General features: G+C 43.1%; 1 protein-coding gene across 2 annotated transcripts in view; it reads left to right on the top strand.

Moving 5' to 3' along the window:
- The window catches only part of gins3 (GINS complex subunit 3), a 29,278-nt gene extending 10,450 nt beyond the window's left edge, over positions 1 to 18,828 (top strand). Inside the window, exons 2-3 of one of the 2 annotated variants that reach the window (XM_041192300.1) lie at positions 12,259 to 12,492; positions 14,874 to 18,828. In XM_041192300.1, coding sequence (XP_041048234.1) covers positions 12,259 to 12,492; positions 14,874 to 15,104 — 465 coding nt within the window. In that variant the 3' untranslated portion in view covers positions 15,105 to 18,828. The remainder of the gene's footprint in view (positions 1 to 12,258; positions 12,493 to 14,873) is intronic. The other variant, XM_041192301.1, reaches the window with a different exon arrangement.
- Positions 18,829 to 19,257: the final 429 nt, after the last annotated feature.

Raw genomic sequence — 19,257 nt, 5'->3', positions numbered from 1 at the left:
TTTTTGTTTTTGTATGCCATAAATTGAATTGGAGGCAAGAAAAACAGAAAATTCTTTGTTTCCTGTACTCAATTCTGTTTTATATTACGTAGAAGCTTTTGATTTTTCTTTAAAAGCAGTTTTACCAACAGAACCCAAAACGTATCACTTCTGGCACAAATGGTTTTGTATTTTTAAAATACAACTTTGAATCCCTGAAAAGCTTTGGCTTTGAATTGGGAATTTGCAAGTTTGAGCCTTATTCTAGAGACATGAACATATAATCTAGACTGACGCTTCAGTGCTGCACTTTGGGAAACATCATCAATCATGTGAGCCTTTAAACCAAGGCCCTGTCTTGAATGGATGTAAAACATTCATAATTATCCCAGAATTCAACATTCCTAAAATGGATTGTCTGGTCAATTATCTAATTTCTGCCTGATTGACAAATTTGGTTGCCACATTTGCATTGATATGAAAAGCCGATTCCAGCCACGAATTGGGCATATTCAACTTTTTAAGGAAGACGTGTTTTTTTTTAAAGAAATACAAGATGGCTGATAATGTAAAGTGCCAAATTACTGGAAAACTTCCTATGTGGATTATACTGATACACCTGTCCTGAGAACATGGAATGTTGCACCTAGAAAGATGTCATGGCCTCCTTCAAGCAGAAACACTTAAAAGGGAAATGGGAAAGATGCAATTTTGTCACTGCAACCACAGGAGATTAAAGACTGACTACCACATATCAGCAGGCATCTAAAATCCATCTCCTGTTGATTTACATCTCAGTGTGTAAAATGCTCAAGACAACAGAGGAGAGTGTGAGAGAAGGACGCTGGGACAAGCAGTCAACAGCATCTAGAAGAGTGTGAGAGGAAGACCCTGGGACAAGCAGTCAGCAGCACCTAGAAGAGTGTGAGAGGAGGACCCTAGGACAGGCAGTCAGCAGCACTTAGAGGTCAGCGGCGCGACTGTATAAAGAGTGGGAGCAGAGCGGTTGTATAAAGAGAGGGAGTTTATCTGTGAGGGAGTGGAGTTTACCTGTCCGGGAGCCGGTTCTCACCCAGACATTCGGCGGTGCTGGAATTCGAAAGGAGTGATGTCAGGACAAGGGAGAGAGCTGATTGGTAGGTCGTGAGTAAGTTTTTTTCCACTTTAAAGCGACATTACAGAGGATAAGAGTCTCAGCATTTGTTTTTTTTTTAAGAAAAACTAAATCGTTTTCTACTTGGCTTAAATTTAAGGAAATAGCCATTTAACTAAAAACAGACAAAAAGTATAGCAAGGTACCTCAGTCCCATGTGTTGTATGGCTTGCAGCATGTAGGAATTCTTAGACTCTCCCGGCAGTCTGGATGACCAAATGTGCAGGAAGTGCCACCGGCTTGATCAGCTTGAGCAACGAGTTTCGGAGCTTGAACATCAGCTGGAGACAATGGTGCATCCGCGAGGCTGAGGGTTACGTGGATAGCATGTTTTTAGATGTGGTCACTCCGCAGTTTAAGGAATTGCAGTCATAGAGGAAACGGGTGGCCACCAGTCAGAGGAAGGCAGGTAGCCAGGAAAGCCCCAGAGCGCATCTCACTCCACCATTTTTCTGTGTTGGAATACAGTGAGATGAAAGTTCCTCTGGACCTTGCAGCCAGAGCCAAGTTCATGGCACTATGGGTGGCTCAGCTGCACAAGGAGGGAGGAGTAAGAGTGCAAGAGCAATAGTGGTAGGAGACTCAATAATGAGGGGTGCAGACAGGCGCTTCTGTGGTCGTAGATGTGACTCCAGGATGGTGTGTTGCCTCCCTGGTGCGAGGATCAAGGATGTCACCGAACGGCTGCAGGGCATTCTGAAGGGGGAGGGCGAACAGTCAGAGGTCATGGTTCATATCGATACCAACAACATGGTAGAAAGAGGGATGAGGTCCTGCAACAAGAATTTAGGGAGCAGATTAAAAATCAGGACCTCAAAAGGTTGTAATCTCTGGATTACTCCCTATGCCAATTGCTAGTGAGTATAGAAATAGGAGGATGGAGAGGATGAATGTGTGGCGGAAGAGATGGTGCAGGAGGGAGGACTTTAGTTTCCTGGATCACTGGGTCTGTTTCTGGCAAAGGTGAGGCCTGTACAAGTTGGACAGGTTGCACCTGAACGGGGCCAACATCCTTGCGGGAGGTTTGCTAGTGCTGTTGGGGGGGGGGGTGTTAAAACTAATTTGGCAAGGGGATGGGATCCAGAGTGTAGGTACAGTAGGGCGTGATGCACAACCAAATATAGAAGGGAAACTAAGTAAGTCTGGAAGGCAGAGCAAATATAGACCTGTTAAGGCACAAAGGAATAATGCAAGGCTGGATTGCATCTATTTTAACGCAAGGAGTCTTACTAGTAAGGCAGATCATTTGAGGGTGTTGATTAACATGTGAGAATATGATATTGTTGCTTTCACAGAGACATGGTTGAGGGAAGGGCAGGACTGGCAGCTCAATATTCCAGGGTATAGAATCTTCAGGCGGTGGGGTGGAGTGGGAGGGTGAGGGTGGGGGTTGGTACAGGTGCGGTGTGTAAAAGAAGGGGTGGCATTACACTATTGATCAAAGAATCAATTACTGCATTAAGGAGGGATGGTATCTTAGAAGGTTCCTCAAATGAGGCCATATGGATCAAACGTAAAAACAAAAAGGGGACAATCACTTTGCTGGAAGTGTACTATAGGCCTCCATACAGTCGGGGGAGATAGATGAGCAGATACGTAGGCAAATCTCAGAGAAGTGTGAAAATAATAGGAGGGGATTTCAACTTCTCCAATATTAACCGGGATAGTCCTAGCCAGAAAGGCTTAGAGGGGGCGGAGTTCTTAAAGTGCATGCAGGAGAGCTTTTTGAGCCAGCACATAGAAAGTCCTACAAGAGAAGGAGCAGTACTGGACCTAATCTTAGGGAATAAAGCTGGGCAAGTGGTAAAAGTGTCAGTGGGGGAGCATTTCGGGATAGTGACCATAACTCTACGATTTACGGTAGGTATGGAAAAGGACAAAAGATGGATCGGAAATAAAGGTCCTGAATTGGGGGAATGCTGATTTCAATATGATAAGACAGGATCTGGCCAAAGTGGAATTGGAAGCAGTTACTTGTGGGAGTCAGACCAGTGGGAGTCATTCAAAAGGAAGTAGAGTTCAGGGCCAACATGTTGCTGTAAAGGTGAGGGGTAGGCCCAACAAGTCCCGGGAACCCTGGATGTCAAGGGATATAGAGGATTGGATAAAGGGAATAAAATGAGGCTTGTGGCAGATAAAGAGGCCTGAAAACAGCGGAAGCCCTAGAGGAGTATAGAAAGTGTAGTGGGGGGGTTCTTAAAAAAAAATTAATTAGGAGAGCGAAGAAGGGGGCGTGAAGAAACATTGGCGGGCAAGATAAAGGAAAATCCCATGGCATTTTATAAATATATTAAGGGCAAGAGGATAATCAGGGAAAGAGTAGGGACCAAATTGGCAATCTGTGCGTGGAACCGGAAGACGTAGGTGAGGTTTTAAATGGTTGCTTTTCATCTGTGTTTACTATGGAGAAAGACGATGTAGGTGTAGAAATCGGGGAGGTGGACTGTGATCTACTTGAACAAATTAGCATTGAAAGGGAGGATGTATTAGCGGTTTTAGGGGGCTTAAATGTGGATAAATCCCCAGGCCCAGATGAGATGTATCCCAGGCTGCTATGGGAGGCAAGGGAGGAGATGACACGAGCTCTGGCATTAATTTTCAAATCCTCTCTGGCCACAGGAGAGGTGCCAGAGAACTAGAGGACAGCAAATGTGGTACCATATTCAAGAAGGCTAGTAGGGATAAACCAGGTAATTACAGGCCAGTGAGTCTAACATCAATGGTAGGGAAACTGTTGGAAAAAATTCTGAGTGACATGATTAATCTCCACTTGGAGAAGCAAGGATTAATCAAGGGTAGCCAGCGTGGCTTTGTCAGGGGGAGATCATGTCTAACAAATTTGATTGAATTTTTCAAGGAGGTGACTAGTTGTGCAGATAAGGGTAGTGTAGTTGATGTAGTCTACGTGGACTTCAGTAAGGCCTTTGACAAGGTCCCACATGGGAGAATAGCCAAGAAGGTAAGAGCCCATGAGATCCAGGGCAATTTGGCAAATTGGATCCAAAATTAGTTTAGTGGCAGGAGGCAGAAGGTGATGGTCGAAGGTTGTTTTTGCAATTGGAAGCCTGTGATGAGTGTTGTACCACAGAGATCGGTGCTGGGACCCTTGCTGTTTGGAGCATACATTAATGCTTTAGATGTGAACGTAGGAGGTATGATCAGTAAGTTCGCAGATGACACTAAAATTGGTGGTGTCTAAATAGTGAGGAGGAAAGCCTTAGATTACAGGACGAGATAGATGGGCTGGTAAGATGGGCAGAGCAGTGGCAAATGGAATTTAACCCTGAGAAGCGTGAGATGATGCATTTTAGGGGGACTGACATGGCAAGGGAATACACAATGAATGGTAGGACGCTTGGAAGTACCAAGGATCAGAGGAACTTGGTGTACATGTCCACAGATCCCTGGAGGTAGCAAGGTAGGTAGATAAGGTGGTTAAGAAGGCATATGGGATACTTGCCTTTATTAGCTGAAGCATAGAAAATAAGAGCAGGGAAGTTATGTTGGAGCTGTATAAAACACTAGTTAGGTCACAGCTGGAGTAGTGTGCGCCACAATATAGGAAGGATGTGGTTGTGCTGGAGAGGATGTAGAAGAGATTCACCAGGATGTTGCCTGGACTGGAGCATTTCAGCTATGAAGAGAGACTGTATAGGCTAGGATTATTCTCCTTAGAGCAGAGAAGGCTGAGGGGGGACCTGATAGAGGTATACAAAATTATGAGGGGCTTAGATAGGAAGAAAGTTTTCCCCTTAGTGGAGGTGTTAATAAACAGGGGGCATAGATTTAAGGTAAGGGGCAGGAGGTTTAGAGGGGATTTGAGGAAACATTTTTTCACCCAGAGGGTGGTTGGAATCTGGAACACACTACCTGAAGAGTGGGTAGAGGCAGGAGCCCTCACAACATTCAAGAAGTATTTAGATGAACATTTGAAACGCCATAGCATACAGGGCTACAGGCCAAGTGCTGGAAGATGGGATTAGAATAGATAGGTGCTTGATGACTGGCACAGACATGATGGGCTGAAGAGCCTGTTTCTGTGCTGTACACCTCTGACTCTGTAACAGACTCTGGGCGCAAGACATGTTTTTTGTTCCCTTACAGGAATACACAGGGGAAAATGGTTTAAAAAGCTAACTGCAGAGCAGTGCTGGTATGCTGTGTGTGGCAGCAACAAGAAGACCAACTAGTCACTCTTGCAGTTATAGGCAAACTCTTGCTGGCACTGGAGGTAAGGCAGCAGAAGCCACAATCAAAAAGGAAATAAGACAGCTACTTGAGCTATCCTGCAGAACCAAATGTCTCCAAACAACTGCGAACCTACTAAAGTCAGCTCTACCGGAATCACCCAATTTAATGGCCGCAATGTATCGCCATCTAAGTCTCATAGACAAGCCAGAGGCTGAATTATATATTTTTTTAAAACTTTTATTTGGACTCTTAGCTTCTCATTTCTGAACTGTGTGTATGTGTGTTGCGTTTTTTATTATTTCTCTTGGGTTTTTAGTAACTAATAAACTTACTCTTTCTGTGACTCAAGCCTAGTTAAATTGGCGCCTTCTAAAACAAAATGTACACTTGGACTGGGAAACGGTATCCAGATGGGAAGGGATCCCTTTTAAATTAACCTTGTTGCGACCAATGAGTGGGTTGAATAAAGAAAGGAAGCCAGCTCGTTCCTCCTGACCCGGAGCATAACAAAATAGGGAGCTTGTTAGGGCAGTTAACAAATTGGGGGAACCTTGCTGGGGACAGGTCATTTTGGGGGCTTTGCCCACAGACGAAACTGAAGAATTAGAGTAGGGAAAGTAAATTATTCCTTTGAAACCAATTTTAAAAAAACACACAATTTTCTTGAGTCTGCCCTTCTAAAGTGTAAAAATATCCATATTTGATGCCGTGTTTTTACAGACAGAAGGGATATTAGTTATGAAAATTTAATAGTTCTGCCCCTCAAAGTTAAAAGATTTAGCAAGGCACTTAGGATTAGAATTTCGTCTGAAAGCCAGAAAACCCGAAATTTTAAAAGGGATGGCCATTGGCCTACAGTTGGAAATTGAGAGGATGAAATGGATAGAGTGGCGGAAGTGAGGTTAAAATTGGAGCAGCAGAAATTAGAATTTCAGGAATGAGGAAAGGAAAGGGAAAGAGGAAAGACAGGAAAGGGCATGGAGAGAAGAGAGAATTTCAGGACAAAAGAGAGGGAAATGGGGTTTAAACTGAAGCAGCTCAAGCTGAGGGGCAGGAATCCTATTGTGCCCCTTGGAGATACCACTAGCTCGGACTTAAGGGCTGAGGCAATTGGTTTGCTTGTTTAATCCCCAAGTTTGATGAAGCCTTCTTTATCTCTTTTGAGCGGTTAGCACAGCAGTTAAAGTGGCCAGACCGACATTGGTCCATACTACTGCAGAGTAAACTTTCAGGAAGAGCTCTCAAAATTTACTCCCTCTAGCCTGAGAAAAGTGCCACTGACTATGAGGCAGCATAAAGGGCAATTTAAGTGCGTACCAGTTAGTGTCGAAGGTGTACCATCAGAGATTTTGTCTCCCTAGGAAATGGCCTGATCAGACATACCTGGAATTTAAAAGGCTTAAGCAACTTGCTTTTGACCAGTGGGTGCGGGCACTTAAAACCGAAATCACTTACGAAACCATCCATGAAATAATTCTCCTTGAGTTTAAAAACTCCATACCTTTCCAATAAGAACACACTTAGAGGAACAGAGGGTAACAGGGGCCAGGAAGGCAGCCACACTGGCTGATTATTATGAGCTGATGCACAAATCCTTGGCGCAGAAGAGATGTCCCCTAGTCACCCCTGACCAACTGGAAAGGATAGAGTGGAGAGAGTGATCGAAAACTGAGCACCCATGGGAGACAAGGAAATCCTATTCGCCCTCATGACAGAAAGGGTTGGGCTAAGGTGAAAAGTGAGGCCAAGAAACCTGTTGTGTTTTAACTGCTGAAAGGTAGGTCACCTCCAGGTCAACTGCTGGAGGTTATGGGAAAAACCAGTAGGATTTATCGGAACACGTACACACTGTGCAGATAATAGGAAAGAGTCAGAGAGCATAGCAGACCAGGCTATGGCTCTGACTGTGGCTGCAAATGCCTGTTGATACACTTCTGAGAGTGCGGGTGAGGTTAAACAAATCCCTAAGAGTTACAAGCGTTTTGTATCTAAAGGAAGGGCAGCAACATTTCCGCAGGATGAGGTGAATAAGCCTATAGCGATACAGGGGCGAGCCAAACTACTGCTGGGAAAGGGCATGCCTTTCCACCAGAGAGTGCAGTAAGTGCCAAGACGTTGGTAAAGGGGATTGAAGGAGGATACATGCCCATCCCCTTATACCGGTTGCATCCGGAGTGCAATCTTGTATCAGGACCAGTATCTTGGGAATCGTCCTTCATTTGCCTGTGGACAGGGTGGACCTGCTCCCCTGCAATGACCTGGTGGAATCAAAGGTAAAAGCATCCCTAGTGGCCTGAGAAAGCCAGTTGAGGTCAGGGAGACACAACAGCAGCAGGCGAAAGTGCCTGGCATTTTCCCTGACTGTTTGGTAACATGGTCTATGGCCAGACAAACTCCGTCAGTGGAGGATGAAGTGGCACTGCAGACAGAAGACCTATGGTCTGGTTATCTGAAACCTTTTTTTGGGAGTCTAGAAGACCCTTAGGAGGTAATAAATAGATCTTCCTTGGTAGCAGCCCAGCAAGCTGTTAAAAACTGTTAAAAACATTAGCTCAGACTACCTAAACTGAAGCTGAGGCAGAAGCAGTCCCTGAATGCTACTGCATTAAAAATGAGGTGCTAATGAAGAAATGGAGACCGCCTACACAGACCTGCAAGCGAGGAGTGATCCACCAGGTAGTGGTGCTGCTGAGGTACCAGAGGGAAATGTTACGGCTAGCTCTCAAAATTCCTTTGGCTGGGCATGTCAGTATAAGCAAAACCCAAGCCCGCATCAGCCAACATTTTTACTGGCCACACCTCCACAGGAATGAAGTAAGGTTTTGTAGAACTTGCCACACCTGCCAGGTTGTGGGAAAAGCCCAGCCTGCAATAAAACCTGCACCTGTGATCCCTGTGCTGGCTTTTGGGGAACCGTTCAGCAAGGTGTTAGAGGACTGTGTGGGGCCCTTGCCCAAATCAAAAGGAGGCTAGCGGTTTATCCTCACCATCATGGATGTGGTTACTTGCTTCCCAGCGGCTGTTCCCCTGAGAACCATATCTGCCAAAAATGTGGTGTAGGAATAAACCTAATTCTTTACCAGTCTGCCCACCGAGATTCAGTCAGGTCAGGGTTCAAAATATTCCAAGGAGTCATGGGTAGCCTGGGCGTGACCCAGCTGGAGTCGTCAGTGTATCACCTGCAATCGCAGGGGATGCTAGAACAGTACCAGCAGATCCTAAAAACAATGATCAGTGCACACTGCCATGGATAGCCATATAACTGGGATAAAAGACTAAGTTTTCTTCTGTTCGCTACCAGGGACTCACCCAATGAGTCCACTGATTTTACTGTGTTTGAATTAGTTTATGGGCACCAAGTGCAAGGGCCTTGATCTAATCGAGGAGAGATTTTTAGAACTGAAGGAGGAAGTCTTCATGTTAGACCACGTAATAATGTTCTGGGAGCGACTCATGAGAGCCTGTGCTGTGGCCCGAGAACACTTAAAAATCTTCCAGACAGCTATGAAGAAACAGGCAGACAAACGTGTCAGGGCCAGAACCTTTGAGCCAGGAGATTATGTAGTGCTCCCACCAATAGCAGGTGAGCCCTTAAAAGCCCGGTTCAATGGCCCATACAGAGCAGCAAAGAAGCTCGGAGAAGTAAACTATCTAATTGAGACCCCAGCAAAGGCTGTGTCATGCCAATATGATAAAGCAATATCACAGCTGAGAACGGGACGAGCAGGTGATGGTCTGTCTCACTGCCACTGACCTATCCTATGAGGGTAGCAGTGGGGATGAATTGAGGGGGGATGGGAGTGAGGCCCACATTGAACCCCCTACTACCCGGCCAACCAAGACCAAGATATGAGCGAACTTAGACTCCTTATTCACCCACCTAATTGCAGAACAGCTAGCAGACTTGACGAGGCTGTTCACCACATTTAAAGGCTTATGCAGAGACAAGCCAGGCTGCACCATACTAGCTCTACATGATGTAGTTGTGGGAGAGGTCCGTCTCATAAGGCAACATCCCAATTGCCTAGGCCCAGATTTGGGAGGAGATTAAGTATATGCTGGAGAACCAGCGATAGAGCCGAGCAGCAGTAGCTGGAGCTCCCCAGCTGTGCTCATGCACAAGCTGCATTGACTACTGAAAAGTTCATGCAGTGACCAGAGCCGACTCCTACCCAATACTCAGCTTGGAAGACTGCATAGATAGGGTAGGTTAAGCAGCCTACATTACAGAGATAGATTTACTCAAGGGATACTGGCAGGTTCCTTTGACTGCCTGCATGAAGGAAATCTCCGCCTTTGTAACTCTGGATGGGTTATACCAGTGTCGAGTCGTGCCATTTGGATTCCGAAATGCCCTGGCCACCTTTCAAAAGTTGATGAATTAGTATTAGTGGGCTTATCTAATCATGTAGTGTACCTAGTGTCCAGTGACACCTGGAAAACTCACTTAGAGCAACTGGAAGCCCTCATCCAGAAAGTACACTACTAGTACTAAAGGCCTAGTGGTCAATCTTGCAAACAGCGAGCTCGCTAAGGCTCAGGTGACCTATCTAGGACAGGCGGTGGGTCAAGGACAAGTACAGCCCAGGGCTGCAAGGATACAAGCAGCAGCACAGTTCCCCATTCCCACAACGAAAAGGAAAATCATGAAGTTGTGGCTTCTACCACAAGTTCGTCCCAAATTCAGCACAGTTGGCCAGCCCGCTGACAAACCTACAGAAAAAAGCAAACATAATATGGATGGGGAAATGCCATTCAGCTACTGAGAAGCAGAAAGCCATTTTAACAGGCGAGCCTGTGCTTGCAGCTCCGGACTTTAACCAAACATTTAAAGAAGCCATCAATGCAGGTGACATTGGGGTAGGGGCTGTCCTCCTTGAGGAAGACAAATTGGGGATACAGACTCCAATCAGATACTTTGCCAAAGAACTAAACAAGCACAAGAAACAGAACTCCACAGTGGAGAAGGAAACCCTTGGTTTATTACTGGCTTTCAAACACTGAGATGTATGTCCAAAAGGGATAGAGAGAGACCACTGTCTATATTGACCACAAACCTTTATAAGACAGAATGCCAGATTACTCAGTTGGAGTTTGTTTCTCCAACTGTACCACCTAAAAATCACTCTCATTGCCGGGAAATCAAATGTGATTGCAGCTGACCTGTCCATTGAACTTTTTAAGGAAATACAAGCAAGGACACTGAGCAAAAAATGGCTGATAATGTAAAGTGACCGCTTTCTGGAAAAATTCCTAGGTAAATTATACTGACACACCTGTCCTGAGAGAACATGGAATGCCACACCTGAGAATGTGTCATGGTCTTCTTCAAGCAGGGACACTTGAAAAGGAGATAGGGAAGATGCAAAAGACTGAACTTCAATCTCCTGTGGTTGCAGAGACAAAAGACTGATTACCACGTCTCAGTAGGCATCTAAAATCCATCTCCTGTTTATTTATATCTCAATGTGTAAAATAGTCAGATCAAAGACAACAGACACTGGGCGCAAGACGTTTTTTTTCTCCCTTACAGAAATACTCAGGGAAAAATGGGTTAAAAAGCTAGCTGCAGAGCTATACTGATGTGCTGTGAGACAGCAACAAGGCTCGAGCTTGGGCTTTCGCTCGGGCTCGGGCTCTTGCTCAGGCTTTCTGTTGCACTCGTGCTTGCCCTGTCTGTTGCGCGCTCTAGCGCTTTCTGTGGAGGCAATGCAGCAGAAGCCACAATCAAAAAGGAAATAGGATAGCTTCTTCAACTATCCAGCAGAACCAAGTGTCTCCAAACGAACCACGGAACTACTAAAGTCAGCCCTACCAGAATCACCCAACTGAACGTCACAACGTTTTGCCATCTACGCCTCGCGGACAAGCCAAAGACTGATTCGTATTTTTTGAACTTTTATTTGGACTCTTCTCATTTCTGATCTATGTGTATGGTGTGTGTTGCCTTTTTGTTATTTTTCTCGGGTTTTTAGTAACTAATAAACTTACTCTTTCTTCGACTCAAAGCGTGGTTAAATTGACTCATTTTGTATGTGTATGTATATATATATATATATATATAGTTGGACTGGGGAAAGGTATCCATTGGGGGAAGGGGTCCCTTTGAAATTAACCTTGTTGCTACCAACCAAGTGGGTTGAATAAAGAAGGGAAGCCAGCTCATTCCTCCTCACCCAGGAGCATAACAAAGTTGGGATCCTGTTTGGGAAGTTAAATTGGACCTCGCCTGGGGACCAGTCATAATAGCCTACATTGCAACAATGGATTAATTTCTAAAGTTCTCTTCTGACTATGAAGTGCCTTGGGACGTCCTAAAAATTTAAAAGTTTCTATATGTGTATGTGTATAGTGTCACACTCGCCTCTGAGTCACAAGCCTATGGGTTCATGTCTCACTTCGGAGGCTCAAGCACAAAAATCAAGGCTAACACTCCAGTCCATTGAAGGGCTCTGCACTGTTGGTGGTGAGCCGTCTTTCCAGTGAGACGTTAATCCAAGATGTTGTCTGCCTGCTTGGATGGATGCAAAAGATTCCACGGCAATATTTTGAAGAGCAGTGGAATTATCCCTGATATTCAGGCCAATATTTATCCCTCAAGTGACATCATGAAAAATAGATTATCTGGTCAATGTCACATTGTGCTTTATGGGAGTTTGCTGTGCACAAAGTGAATGCCATGTTTCCTACTTAACATCTGTGACTACAATTCAAAAATACTTCATTGGCTGTGAAGTGTTTTGAGACAACCTGTGGTCATGGAAAGTGCTATATAAATGCATGTCTTTTTTTTTCTTATTCTTTCTTCCTTGTTTGGGTTCAGCAAATGATAGGAAATGAAGATTCCTATCTTGCCGAGAATTGATAGCTGCACTGTTCCCTATTGAGCAGCTGTTGTTTTTATTGTGAGCTGAATTTTTTTTTGTTCCAAAAAGGGCACAAAGATGGAACTCCCACTTTGGTTGGCCAAAGGACTGTGTGACCCCAAACGCCGCATTGTCTCTGCTGGCACGCCAAAAGTGTACAAGGGTGGCTGGCGGACAATTTTCAGTGCTGACGCAAAGGTAGTGGACCTGCACAAAATGGGGCCATATTATTATGGTTTTGGAACACAGCTGCTGCATTTTAATAACCCAGAGAACACAGAGATTGCTCAGACCATCCTACAGGTGAGTGTCCCAATTTACTGCATTTCAGGGTGCAATTTTTTTCATTAAAGGCTATGTCATTAAAAACAAAACACTGCTGATGTTGGAAATTCAAATGGAAAACACTGGAAATACCCGGCAGCCAGGCAGCATCTTTGGAGAGAGAAACTGAGTTAAATTTTCAGGTTGATGACCTTTTGTTAGAACTGGCAATTTTTTGAAATTCACTTATGCAATGTGTGCATTGCTGGTAAGGCCAGCATTTATTGCCCTTAAGAAGGTGGTTGTGAGTCACCTTAAACCACTGCAGTCTGGGTTATCCACAGTGCTGTTGGGGAGGGAGTTCCAGGGTTTTGATCCCCAATAGTGAAGGAACATCATTTTGTTCCAAGTCAGGATGGTGTGTGTCTTGGATGGGAACTTGTAGAAGGTAAGAGTTCCTGTCCACCTGCTGCTCTTGTTCTTCCAGGTGGTAGAGGTTGTGGGTTTGGAAGGTGGTGTCGAAGGAGCCTTGGTGAGTTACTGCAGAGCAGCTGCTGTCAAAAGGAATGATTGTGCAAATAAAGGGAATAGCAATAGGATAAATAAACAAAAGATCATTCTTGAAGACATGTAAATGGCAACAGCAGAAGCTTTACCAGCACTGTTGTCCAGAAAAATGGAAGCAGTAGTTATGACCAGTGTTGTTAATACCCCTTAGGCTTTGCACTGTCTTCCCTTTTGTTATTGAATCTCTTCTGCTTTCCAACTGATTGTAGATCTTCCCTTTTATTCTCTCCCTCCCCTCTCTGTTTCCCTACCTCTGTACTTGTTCTGTTGTGAACTTTTGCCAGTTCTGATGAAAGGTCATAAACTTGAAATGGTAATTCTGTTTTTGTCTTTCCACTGATGCTGCCTACCTTGCTGAGTATTTCAAGCACTTTTTGTTTATTTGGATATGAGTATTATGGAATGAGATTGATATTCTATTGATGTAACTTTATAAGGATTCAGATATGTGGCTGCTGTTTCTCTTTGCGTAAGTTCTTAATCATTTCCTGTGTAAAAGGAATAAATGCTGGGAAGAATTTGCATTTATCTAGCATCTTATCACAGCTCTCAATGTTCCATTGTACTTCAAATACAATTTATTATTTTAAACTGCAAACAGTTATTCTTTAGGTGACCTCAGCAGACATTTTGGACACAGCAAAGTCCTGGCATTTGGTGATTCAGGGCACTGAGAAAATACCTTGCCCTTCAAATAGAACCAAGAGATTAGGTGTACTTTTAAAGTACACCTGAGTCACTAGAACAGGCAGGTCTTATGAGAAGTTGGTTTAACATATCATCTTGAAGATGGCATCTCTGACAACGCAGCACTCCGTCAACTGAGGTGTTGTTAGTCTAGATTATATGTTTAAATTCTGGAAGGATCTTGAATCTCAATCTTGTTATTCAATGTTGAGTGCAGTATCACCTTGGCTTACTGACACTTAAATGTGTATGTATCTCTCCTGATAGTACAGCTTTCTAACAGTGTCTGACTTCACAATGCACCCTAGCTGGTATCCTAAAAAACAAGTTACTAATTAAAGACAAAACATAAAGAAATAAACAAAAATACACCACTGCTAAAGGCAGTGACCAGTTTCCTGGTCCCTCTGCCTGGAGCACTCTGAAACTGGTTACGATGAGGTACATTGGATTAGCCAAGGGCTTTTCTGTCACGTGCGTATCTTTCTGGCCCCTTTCCAATCCACAGTATAAGCAATTGGCATCTGAAAGATGTCCTCCTCAAAGTAACAGTTGTGTTTGTGACTTCCTCCCATTCTCCTTGGAGATTAGATGTTGCTGTTATTGTGCTGTCCAATTATACTTGCTCATATATGTTATAAAAACATTTCAGAATGCTACAGTTTCTAGCTCTAGCATAGTGTTGAGCGTAGAAGTAATCTATTTTGGCAGGTAATCATATTATAATCACTATTCTGAATTGTCCTACAGAAAAACTCTAACTTATTGCTGCACTGAGGAATCACTGTCAGCCAATGAGTAGGGGGGAAGGAATGGGACTTGCAACAAACAGATTCCATTTTAAGGCTAAAGGAGTCTATTTAACAGAGTCGCTCTAAACCACAGCAAGCAATTCTTGTGACCAAAACTACAGCAGAATCTCCTGATAACAGCAGGATTATTCCTCCAAAATTTAGTGAGTGCAGAATAATTATATTTATATAATGCAAAATATGTGCTTAAAAGTAATCACAGTTACTTGAAGTAGCATGGTCTCCATGCATGATAGATGGAGAAATTGTCCAATCATTTCCATTTTGGCCAAGGCTTAGGCTGTCACTTTATGTAGGTTTTTTAAATCTACTGTTCCTGTATTGTACTTTTGACTAAGATTGTTTTTGGCACAGACTTTTGTCAACCGCTTCCGCCGGATCATGGATTCCTCCCAGAACGCGTACAACGAAGACACATCATCACTAGTGGCTCATCTGGATGAGCTAGAGCGGGAGCTGTTCCGGGCTGGTCAGAAGGGATTGAACGAGTTTCAGAGGTGGGAGAAGGGGCAGGCTGTCCAGATCACCACCTCCAACCTGGTTCAGAGCTATGGCAAACGGAAGTTTGCCGAAATGGAGGCCTGAAGTGGAACTCTGGCCAGAAAGATGCTAAGACCGGTGGCTAATACCAGAGATTCCTCTCCAATGTATAATTGGATTTCCTGAGTTGAAAGTAATTCTTCAGAAATTACAACCGAGTAATTAGAACAATGTAATCACGTTGGGATCAAAATTAAACCAGTCGGAGGGCATTGTAATGTCACTGAGAGGCAGAATTACTCTGTTGGATTTGGAGTGATTGCACTGGAACCCTGCTCATCACCCTCTCCTTGCACACACAAAGCTACTTGCGAAGGCTTTCTTTCAAGCCTACTTTTGATGCTGTAAGGATTTTGATTTTGTAGTGAGCCAGCATCTTTTGTCACTGAGAGGGCCATCTGCCTTCATTTTGAGCCTTGCTGATATCCAATATGGGATCCCTGCAGCACTTACAATTGCCAATTCCATTTTGTTATTAAGTATCTGCTTGAACTGCCCAGGAAAAGACACTAGATGTAGACCAGGCTTTTAAGATTATTTTTAATCCTCTGTTTTCCTTCTAAAATCAATTGCCTGTCTTAACATTTAAAGCCAAAGAATGAAGAATTCTCCTGGCGTAGGATGGTGCATGATAACCATGTGCATTATACTTTTGTTCTTGCTTAGATTTCTATTCAAAGCCCTATTCAAATTGTATGATTGTTTCTCTCCTTTTGCTAACCACAACAAGGATGTTGTGCCATCCTCGGACAAGATGATAGAGCCTTCGATTCTGAGTATCACACTTCAATTCCAGACTTCTCTGGTGTTTGGACTTGATCTGTGCTTCTTTCTGGGTCTTACTTGATTCATGTTGGACAGATCTTTCTTCGTTTGAGGAATAGACATGTCACTGGCATGATGTCACTACAGCTCCACCGTAGTTCTGTTTTGTTATGCTGGAGCTTTTGGTTGTTGCTGTGCTTTGCTGCTCGTTGATGCCTAAAATATTCATTTCTGTCATCACTGGCTCCTTGACTCTTAGTGACCTATGCCAGAGCTAATAACTGAGATCCAGAATACTGACATGCGGCAAACTAAAAATATTCCTTTAGAAGGCTGTGTAGTATCTCTCCTGCTACTAATGAGGGCAGCAGAGATGTAGCTCATAGTGTGGTTGAGTCAAGTTCTGTGAAATGTTAACAATGTAGGTCACTGGAAATATAATTTCTGGATTAACAGTAAATCTGCAGAGGTTATTTCTTAAAGCAGACTGGTGCCATGGACTGGTTCAATATGCCCCTTAGATTTGTGCTACTGGCAAAGGGAAGGTAAACTACATGGCCCAAGGGCCTTACCAATTCATCAACATTAACTTCTTTCACATTGAAGAATGGTAATGCGTTACAATGAGATCGAGGTTCCTGCGACTTTATGGCTGAATTATGTAAAATGCTTGTAATAAGACTGATTGTGTTGCCCTCTGCCATCTAAATGTGTCCAGCTTTTAATATTGTATTTACTGGCTGTTGTGCCGTAGAACTGTTAATATGCCATCTGTTTATTTTAAACTGAGTTTTTAAAATGCTATTCAATTTAATCCTAACTAGGTCTAATAACTTAAACCATTTCTGTGTATGTTTTTAAAAGTATCCTTAAGTATTTTGTACAAATTGTCACTTGGATTTTAAGGTGTGCTTGTGTCTTTACACTGCAATTTTAGAATATAATCATACAACACAAAAGGACATCTAAAGGCCCACTATGCCTGTGCCAGCTCTTTGAAAGAGCTATCCAATTAGTCCCACTTCCCCAGTCTTTCCCCATAGCCCTGCAAATTTTTCCTTTTTAAGTGTACCTCCAATTCCTTCTTGAATTTAGACCATCGAATGTTTCCACAACTCTTTCATGTTGTGCATTCCAGAACAGTACAATTCGCTATGTTTAAAAAAAAACAGAATTCTTCAAATCCCCACTCCAGTTCTTTTGCTACACAACTCTGCCCCCACATAATCTTTGATTAGACAGGCTGCTGATCTCTCTGTGGTTTCCTGTTCAAAATATGCCTTGGGGACAGAGTACGACTTTAGATATTAATCCTCTGTTGCATTCTAGGCTTAGAACGATGAGATGAAAGTCTCCTTTGGGAGCTGTAACAGTCCCACATGTGCAGCTGATCTTAGCTTTGTTCCTAGTGGTTATGGGCGGATGGGACAAAACTCCCTCCAAATTGAAATCTCATTTAGAGGCCACAACAGCCATGGTGTGTGAGAGAGGAGGAATGTCATAGTACTATTTTAAGAGGTGTCTAAGATTGGATCAAGGTCTGTTGTTGAGGCAAGATAGGAGTTTTCCTTTATCCCCCATTTCTTGTACCCAAGCTGGTGGTGTTGACTGATGCAGAAGCCACAATATTCTGCCTATCCGACTTGTGATGACGATGATGGGAGTTCCATTGTCCACAATGCTGAAACTTGGCTGGAATCCCCAGTGTCAGAACTCTTTTGTGGTTTACACATTATGAACCCAGCTGATGTTAGTACTGGACAAGTCAGATCCTAGAGTGAAATCTGGCTTGATAGATCTGAACTTCTTAAACAAAAAGGAGAAGGCACCTTTAAAGGAGTTTTCATTTTCTATTAAACAATCCCCCCTTATTAATCCCTATCTTAATTATACAAACCTTACTCTTAACAATAACAGGGTATTTACAGCAAATATGCAAGGATACTTGACTCTCCAATAGTTATATTTCACACAAGTCTACCCTGATCATGACATTCACGTTTCTCCACATTTAAAATCTTGATAAGTCATTGGCTATGATTTGGTCTCTTCCTGCTAAGTGAATAATTTTCAAATTATATGGCCGTAGCATTACATTCCTATGAAACAGCCTCAGATTCTTGATATGAAATTTTTGTATAAAGGTTAGCGGATTATGGTCCATATAAATAATAGTCTCTGCAGAGACTATTATTTGTGTGTATTTCAAAATGTTATAGAGCCAACACCAAGCTCAATCTCTTTTTCCACCTTTGAATACTTTTGCTGGCAAGAATTCAATTTCCAGGAAAAGTAACTAACTGGCCGTTCGATCACCATCTCATCCTCCTGTAAGAACACCGCACCAACACCCACGTCACTGGCACCTGCCAGTTTAAGTGGTTTAGCATTATTCGGCACTGCTTAAACTGATGTGGCAGTCAGTACAGCTTTCAAGCTGTCAAAGGCACTTTGACACTCCTTTGTCCACTCAAATTTCTTACCTTTCTTTTAACATACTTGTCAGGGGTGCCATTACAGTGCTGAAATTTGGAACAAACTTCTGATAGAATCAACTCATGCCTATAGACTGCAAAATCTCTTTTTTGTGTTGGGCACTAGAAAATCCAAAATAGCAAAGATAAGGGCTTCTCTAGGTGCTACTCAGCTTTGTCCCACAGTGTGGTGCAAATAAGTTACTTTTGCTTGACAAATTCACTTTTTGTCAAATCTATAACCAAACTGGTTCGTCGTAACTGAACAAATAACTCATTCAAATGTTGTATATGTTCCTCCCAGGTTTGGCTGAACACAACCAAATCATCAATACATACCTAGTGGCATAATCCAATGACCTTGCTAATTAATCTTTGAAAAGTTGCTGGTGCATTTTTCATTCCGAAAGGCATGACTTTGCATTGATAAAGTCCATCTGGGGTTACAAAAGCCGATATTTCTTTGATTGTATTGACTGTGTTAACAGAACTTACCGATATCCCTCCAATAAATTCGTTTTTATAACTCATATTACCTATTTAATCTTTTCAATCGTCTTCTAACCGTCAAATTGGATATCAATCTACCTTTGTTACCATATTAGCTTTGCGATAATTTATACATAACCGCTGCGACCATTTGGTTTCAGCACGATTATGATAGGGGAGCTCCAGCTAATGTGACTCCGTTCAATGTCACTTTCCTTCGTGAACTTGATCTTTTCCCTCACTTAGGCTTAATTCTCTGGATTTAGTCTGTAAGGATGTTGCTTTATGGACGATTCAGCCCCAACATCAACATCCTGTAGGTCTAAAAATGTTTTCCTGAGCCTATTTGCACAAATCAATTCATGAATTTGTATTAGCTTCCGCAAGTCATCTCCACAGGTTTCTGGAAAATAGCTTAATATTACTTCTAAATGTTTAAGCACCTCTGTATTATCCAATCTGATTACCAG

The sequence above is a fragment of the Carcharodon carcharias genome, chromosome 7 (genome assembly GCF_017639515.1).
Source record: "Carcharodon carcharias isolate sCarCar2 chromosome 7, sCarCar2.pri, whole genome shotgun sequence".
Lineage (NCBI taxonomy): Eukaryota > Metazoa > Chordata > Chondrichthyes > Lamniformes > Lamnidae > Carcharodon > Carcharodon carcharias.
The sequence above is the reverse complement of the archived record's forward strand: the minus strand, read 5'-3'. Positions and strand labels throughout refer to the sequence as shown.